At 56.3% G+C, this 7,876-nt stretch overlaps 1 protein-coding gene across 5 annotated transcripts in view; it reads right to left on the reverse strand.

Moving 5' to 3' along the window:
- PLA2G6 (phospholipase A2 group VI) overlaps nt 1-7,645 on the reverse strand; it is a 58,000-nt gene extending 50,355 nt beyond the window's left edge. For 4 of the 5 annotated variants that reach the window (XM_047064956.1, XM_047064959.1, XM_047064960.1 and 1 more), the window contains exon 1: nt 627-927. In XM_047064956.1, coding sequence (XP_046920912.1) covers nt 627-680 — 54 coding nt within the window. In that variant the 5' untranslated portion in view covers nt 681-927. Of the gene's footprint in view, nt 1-626; nt 928-7,579 lie in introns of those variants that run through there. The other variant, XM_047064961.1, reaches the window with a different exon arrangement.
- Nucleotides 7,646-7,876: the final 231 nt, after the last annotated feature.

Genomic DNA, 7,876 nt, shown 5'->3' on the forward strand with positions numbered 1-7,876 from the left:
GGGGAGAGTCACCACGGGCGACCAGCTGGATGGAAAAGCAGACATCCGGCCCCAGAGGAGAAGACGCCTTCCTCAGGGTCCTGGGGCTGGTGGCCGGGCTGCCTCCCACATGCTGACGACAGCCTGGCCACAGAAAGGACAGGTCTGGCCATCACCCGGAGGCTTCCAGGGTGGGCGTGAGGGTGAAATGACACAATGGAGGGAAAGCGTCCCAGACGCTGGCCGACCGTGGGCACACAAACAGGGGCCATTGTTATCACAAGGTAGAAGAAAGGAAATGAAACCCCTGGGCCACATCCTGGAACAATCATAACAGACCAGCCCGGAAAGCAGCGAGTGAGAAGCAGACAGAGCGCATGCCTGTGCTTCCCTCTTGCTTCGCTTCTGCGCTCTCCCTCCCATCCTGCCCCTGACCTTGGAGCCCACGTTGTTTCCAGCGAGGCTGCAGGGGGGAGCACGCGGGGCTGGGCAGCAGGCTGCCATGGGAACAGCGCCCCCCCCCCAACCCCCTCACCCCTGCCTTCCTCCCCGCTCTGGCTTCTCACAGCTACTTGCCCTTGACCTCCCTCCCCAGATCATCAACACTCGCTTTCATCTGCTGACACCCGGTCTCTATGGCTCCTCACCTGGGCTTGCTCCCCGCACCACGTAGGTGGTGGCGCAGGGGACACCAAGGTCATCTGGCAGGGACTGTCCGCTCCTGGGCACCTAAGGCTTTGAGCAGCTCTCAGATGCCACAGGCAGAAAAGCAAGAGCTTTTGTGGTGAGGGGGACGCTGACAGTCCCGCCTCTGCACTCCTGCGATTTCCGGGTGTCACCTACGTCTTCCCTTCAGTGAGGCCGGATTTCTCTGGCCTCTTATCCTTATTTTTGCTGACCCATCCCCTGTCAAAGGCCCAGCCCGCCTGCTTGGTTTCTTCAGGGAAGACTCAGAAAGTCTTCTTCTGCTGGGTGAGGCGCCCCTAGGGGAGAGGACCTGTCAGGCAGGAAGGACGCGTCCTAGTGTCCCCATTTTAGAGATAAAGTAACTGAGGCCCGAGGAGGCCTCAGACTGTGGGTGTGGGAAGGGCAAGTTCAAGTGGGACATACCGATGTCCACCAAAAAAGAAAACAAAACAAAAAAAGAAACAGTACTGGGGTCACAGGCAGATTGGAACCAACGGGCGGCGTCTCTGGTGAGTTCCCCGGAAGCGGCCGGTTGGGTTCATAAAATGAGTAGCCCCGGGGGGACCCAAGCCCAGTCTCTGTCCCCTGGTGGGGGGTGGGGGGGGGAAGAGTCAGGAAAGGAGGACTGCACGACGTGATTCTTGAGCTGAACTTTGCAGTGGGGTCCCGGGTGAAAGGCCACCCCACAGACGGAGCACAAGAGGACCTGTGGGAAGACAGGGAGACGGCCCGTATGACGTGTCCGGGGACGAGCACCTTCACGGGGCCTGGGCGGCGTGGATGGGCACCACGGGCACTGCTGGATCAACATGAAGACTGGTCGCCACGGAGCCGCTCTGCCAGCGTCTAATTTAAAGCCGTGCTCGGGGGACGCCTGGGGCGGGGGGGGGCAGGCTCAGTGGGTTGAGCCTCCGACTCTTGGTTTCGACTCGGGTCACCATCTCATGGTTTAGGAGTTTGAGCCCCACGTCAGGCTCCCCGCTGTCAGCGCAGAGCCTGCTTGGGATTCTCCCTCCCTCTCTCTGCCCCTACCCTGCTCGCTCTCTTCTCTCTAAATTAATGAATTAGCTTGCAGACGACACAGCTGAAGAAGTGCCATAAGGAACAGGGAGCACGTGGGCTGGTTACAGCGGTGGTTGTGGAGAACTCCGTCCCCGAATGTCTGGTTCCACCTCTGCCGGGAAGTCCCCGAGGGACCCCAGGCAGGGGTCAAGCAAGGGAGGAAGTGCAAAGCCGCCAGGTCCTGGGCCCCGTCCCCCGTCCTCCTCCTTGGGACAGTTTTCTCTTTCAGCGACAGGGGTGGCCCCGCGTTTTCAAACTGTCTGCCTGTCCTACCTGGATCGTCCTCTCCCTGCCCCCGCCACCACTGTCATCTCTGTCACAGCTTCTGCTTGTCCTTCAAGGCCCAGCTGCCCCCTGTGGAGACTCAGGGTGCCACACGGGTCCCCCCTGCCACACTCCCAGCTTGCACTATATCCTGTCGGTGCCCGTGCGACACGAAAGCCAGGTCGGCCTGTCCAGCCCTACAGCCCCTCTGTGCCTACCGCAGGATGCAGATCGGATGCCCCCACCTGCCCACAGACTTCCCACCACCTTCCAGAGGCAGCCCAAGCTCCGGGCCAGGGAGGCAAGCGCCCACAGGAGCTGGCCGAGCCCACCTCCTGCACCCCTCCTCCAGCCACGCTGCACCAGAGACCTCCTGGAACATGCCCCCCCCCCCAGGCCTCCCCGCACCTGCACACACACCCCCGCCTAGACTGTGTTCCCCTGCTTTCCTCCTCTGCCTCATGGTACGCTCGCACCGTCAGACAAACGAAAAAACCCTCCGCGTCCTTCAAGAACCGGCTCACAGGACACCGCATCTGAAAGTCCTACCCTAAGCCTCCCCTACTCTCAGCCCTGCGGACACCCTCACACAGCCCAGCGGCTCCCCCAAAGGAGCGTTTCTCCCGTGATGATGACGGTGCATCTGTTGGCTTGGGTTGCTATCCTCTATTTTTTTTACCCAAGCACATGGCACGCTGCTCCCAATGAATAGTGGATCTTTAATACATGTTTCGGGGCGCCTGGGTGGCTCAGTCGGCTGGGCGTCCGACTTCGGCTCAGGTCACGAGCACGGGCACCTGCTGGGCCTCCCGAGTGGCACCGAGCTCTGGTCTGGAAAGTCTGGCTTTATACACCTGAAGCTGAGCTCATTCCGAGTCTAAGCAGGGGACCTCTTTAAGCCCTCTGCTTCCTTCTGGACGAAGCCCAGCCAGAGGCCCGGGACAGCTGCCCGGGAGAGGTGCGTGACAGGATCCCACAGGCAGCCGGGTCAGGAAGCTGACCTCACAGGCCTGGCCTCGTGGGGGATCCTGGGAGCACACACAGGACCGCTCGAGTTGTAAATCAGGCTTCCCGAGCCCCGGCTGCTTAGGACAGGATGTCCCATGATTGGAACAATTGGCACGGGCCAGCGATCCCTCCTGTGCGGCTGATGTGTCCCCCCGGTCCACTGCCCGGGCAGGGTGGTCAGGGCACCGAGCCCAGGCCGAGCACCGCCTTCCTTCCTTCGGCCCCGCCGGCCGCACCTCTCAACACGTGAGCGCACCGCCTCATGAGGCCCTCTCACGAGACCACCCCATTTTATGGCTGGCAAACATGTCCCACCTCTGTTGGCTGTCCCAAAGCCCACAAACACCCGTGAAGGAAGGAAGGTGCGGGTGCTGTCCCTGTCTGCCACACAGGGAAACCGAGGCCCAGAGAAAAGAAGTGGGAGGTACTGCCTGGTGGCTGGACTCATGGCTTCTTCTCCTTTTATTTAATTTTTTTAATTTTAAAGTAGGCTTCACGCCCCAGGCGGAGCCCAACACGGGGCTTGAACTCACGACCCTGAGATCCACACCCGAGCTGAGATCAAGAGTCGGGAGCTTAACCGCCTGAGCCACCCAGGCAGGTGGCCCTTGGTGGCTTCTTCTTTGGACTCCTGAACTGCGGTACGCACAGGGCCTGCAAACAGTCGGTGCTCCATTAGTGCATGAGACAAGACTGGATGAAAGTAGGGGTAGGTCAAATGTCCTTTCTTTCCATCCCCCCTCCAGGCTCTGGACCGCCAAAGCTGCCTCCAAACCAAAAGGTTCCTTCAGATGTTCTCTTTGATCCCAGCGCATCCCGAACTCCTGATGTGAGTGAGGAACGAGGAGAGCTGGCTCCCGTCCCTGTACCCAGGAAACAACACTGCCACGTGCACTCAGCACCCACGGGGCACCCAGCACCTCACCATGTGGCTGAGGCAATTATCGCATCTAATCTTCACGACTCTCCTAAGAGAAGGTGTACTTCTATCCACGTTGCACACGGGAAACTGAGGCACAGGACGTTATGTAACTTGCCAGGCTCTGCACCCAAGGGGTCGGCCGCTGGCATGCCATCTCGTCATCCTCAAACTGCCTTCAAGGAGAAAGCCTGAACGGAAAGTGGCCGAGTGGCTCGACGGTCAACCTCTTGTCCTCCGAAAGCTAAGGCTCACGTCTGAAAACACAGTGCCATTCACACGCGCCAGAGGCAAACGCCCTTCAAGGGAGGAGAAGGTTTCTTTTTTCATTTGCTCTGCTTGGCTGGACCACAGCTGACAGCGGGCTGCCCCAGATGTGTTGCTGGGGCTCCCAAGGACGGGAGACACCGATCGCCTGAAGAGATCTTTGGGCTCGTGCCTAGGTACAGGGTGGCCCATTTTATGAATCACTCTATAAATATTTATCGAGGCCCTACTCTGTGGCGGGCATTGTTCTAACAGCAGAGATTCCGCTGGTGTGAGCAACATAGACAAAAACCCCTGCCGTCCTAGAACTTCTATTTTAGAGAGAGCTATAAAAAAAAAAAAAAAAAAAAGATAAATGGGCAACACAGATACGTTGGTTTTAGGTGCTACTTAGATGCTGAGAAGAAAAGTCAACCAAAGGAGAGGGATAGGAAGTGTGGAGGTAGAGACTGAAATTTTGGACAGGGTGACCGGGGAAGTCCTGACGAAGGACGTGACCTTGAATAAAGACTAAAAGGAAATGAGGGCAGAAATGGTACGGATACCCAGGTGCAGAGTTTTCCAAGCAGAAGGAAGAGCGAGTGCAAAGGCCCTGGGGCTGCAGCATGCCTGATGAGTTCCGGGCACAGCAAGAGAGCCAATGAGGTCAGGGGGGTAATGGAGCGCCAGGCATGTACAAGTGAGAGAAGCCACTGCAAGGCCTGGAGTAAAGGAGCAACATTAACAGATCACTGGCTGGACGGCAGGGTGTAGAGAGGCTTCAAGGATAACCTGACAGCCCTGGTCTAAGCAACTGAAGAAGAACACTGCCATTTTCTGGGGCCCCTGGGTGGCTCGTTTGGTTCAGTGTCCCCCTTCGGCTTAGGTCGTGATTTCGCGGTCTGTGAATTCGAGCCCCGCGTCGGACTCTGTGCTGACAGCTCAGAGCCTGGAGCCTGCTTCGGATTCTGTGTCTCCTACTCTCTCTGTCCCTCCCCCACTCCTGCTCTGTCTCTCTCGGTCTCAAAAATAAATTTAGAAAAAAACAAAAAACAAAAAACAAAACAAAACAATATCGTTAAAAAAGAAAGAAGGGGCACCTGGGTGGCTCAGTGGGTTAAGCGTCCGACTTCGGCTCAGGTCATGATCTCACAGTATGTGGGTTTGAGCCCCGTGTCGGGCTCTGTGCTGACAGGGTGGAAGCCTGCTCGGGATTCTCTCTCTCTTCCTAGCTCTCTGCCCCTCCCCTGCTCACACTGTCTCTGTCTCTCTCAAAATAAATAAATAAACTTAAATTTAAAAAAAAGAAAAGAAAAGAAAAGAAAAGAAAAGAAAAGAAAAGAAAAGAAAAAAGAATACTGCCATTTCCTAAAGATGGGAAAGTAAGGGGCGGGGAGGAAGGGAAGATTTTGGGGGAAGGTGGGGCAGGGCCGAAGGGGACGCAGGAGATGAATGTCAGGAGCTTAATTCTGAATGCTTTTAACTTGGAAAGGCCTCCATTTGAGGTGCTGAGCAAGCCAGGTGAGTCTATCATCCAGGGGAAAGACCTAGACTGGACTGGAGACATAAATTTGGGAGTTGTCAGAGTAGAGATGGTGCTTAAAGCAATGAGACAGGATGAGATCGCCCGCAAAAATGAAGACGGATCAAAAAAGACAAGAGGCATTTAAGGCACGGGTCTATTAAAATGTTCTCCCAGGAGCCACCCTCTATGAAGTGAAGCTCGTAACACAGTCCCTTCACTACACCCCCTCACCCCGTTCATACACACCCAGCACATGTTTGCAGACCCACACACAGCACTTCCTCTCTCTTGGTGACATCATTCTGCTGAGTGAAAAGGAAATTCTCCTTTGAGGATGCTATCCCTTAACGAGAAAGCAATCCACAGAAGGGAGAAAAAGTGCCCTGGGCCCTGAGACAACACTAGTGACCCTTGCCCAGCAGGGCAATCACACGGGCCCACACGGGTGTTATAAAGTACGGTATTCAGGGTGGGACTCCAGTCTCCTCTCAACATCTGGTGCCTCTCTTCCTTACGTGAAATAGGAATGACATTGGCTACGTCAAGAGGAGCCCAGAACGTAATAAACAGTCCATAAATAGTTGTTCAATAAATGAGGAATGAACGGATGGTAAAAGCAGCAACACACAAAAGAGCCTAACTCACAGCAGATGAGCCATAAATATGGCCAAATGCTAAATGAAAGACAACGTTCCTTCTACTTGCCTTTCCCTCCTTGCTTTTTGTCCTTTTATGCCTTTCCCTTTCCCGCCTATGACACAATAGCAAACCCATGCGTTTGCACAGGACCGTGCCGATTACGAAGCTTCATCTGCTACATTTTCTCAAAATTTCAACCTCAATCCCCCTTTCACAGATAAGGAAACTGAGACTTGGGACAGAAAACAGCCTCCATGCTCCAGGAACATTTTAAAGCAGAGACAATAACAGAAACACTGCATTCAGCACAAGGGTGGGGCATCTGTGTTGCCAACCCAAACCTGCCTAACATCCTGTTGGGTGGGTGAAAGGGCAGGTGAGGGAAAGACCCAGAAGCTCAGGGGAAGGGAAGGTATTTGTTTATGCGTAGTCCACTAAAAAAAAAAAAAAAAATGGGCACAGATCCCTGAGCCCTGTGCCCTCCTTGTCCCACACCCACGGGCCTGCCCATCTCAGTTGCATGGTCACACAGGTCATGCACTCCCTGTCACCAGATGTCAGGGCATCTCTGGGAGCAGGAGCTGGACACGGACTGGTGGGTTGGGAGACCCTGGGTGAGGAAGCTACGGGGAACGTGGTGGGGAGCAGGGACAGATGAAATCTGGAGACACATGAGAGACAACAAGCAAGGAGAAGCGAGTCAGAAATGGGGGAGAGTAAAATGGACAACAAGGGAGGCACAAATGGAGAAAGTCAGAAAAGAGGTGAAATGAGGGATCAAGTGGGAATACAGAGGCAGAAAAGTGGGGAGCACTGACAAAGGCACAGGAAGGAAACGGGTCAATCAACGCGGCCCAGAGTGAAAGCTGAGGGCATTGAGAGGCACCGGAGCTGGAGGGAGACGGGGAAGGCCTCACTAAGGAAGCCAGGATAGAGGAGAGACACATCAAGGAGACCGGGGTACTAAGGACGGACCCAGGGTCGAAGGTGGCGACCCAGGGGGTGGGGGTGTCACAAGCTCGAGATGAGACAAGAGCTGTCACAGATGGAAGTTGGGGACGCTGGGGGATCAAAGGGCGGAAGTTGCGGGCACTCAGGGGGTCACACGAGGGCCAATGGAGGACACGACTAAAAACCGGGGAACACAAAAGAGGTCCGAAGGAGGGTCCGGGTGGAGACCACCGAAATTGGGGCGCGGAGGAGGTTTGGGAAGGGCCCTCAAGGCCCGCCTCCCCTGGGCCGTCACTCACCTCGGCTTACTCAGCACATCTACTTCCTCCTACTTCCGCAAACAAACGTGCCCGAGGCCACGTGACGGTCCGGCCACGGCCCTCCGCCAATCACCGAAACCCTTACCGCGGCCGCCGCTGCGGCCCCGCCCCCGCGCCGCGAGGGAGTGGTGCGAGGAAGGCGGGGGCGGGGCTCCGCCATGTTTTATAACTGCCCAATGGAAGGGGCTCCCAGCGCCAAGGAAGGCCGGGCTCTGGGTTGGAGCCAATCCTCCGCGGCGCGGCGCGGCCACGTCTGTGCGGGGCGGAAGGTCCTCG

Source organism: Lynx rufus, unplaced genomic scaffold, assembly GCF_022079265.1.
Source record: "Lynx rufus isolate CCGP_SWC_20201006 ecotype Redwood Valley unplaced genomic scaffold, mLynRuf1.p SCAF_7, whole genome shotgun sequence".
Classification (NCBI taxonomy): Eukaryota; Metazoa; Chordata; class Mammalia; order Carnivora; family Felidae; genus Lynx; species Lynx rufus.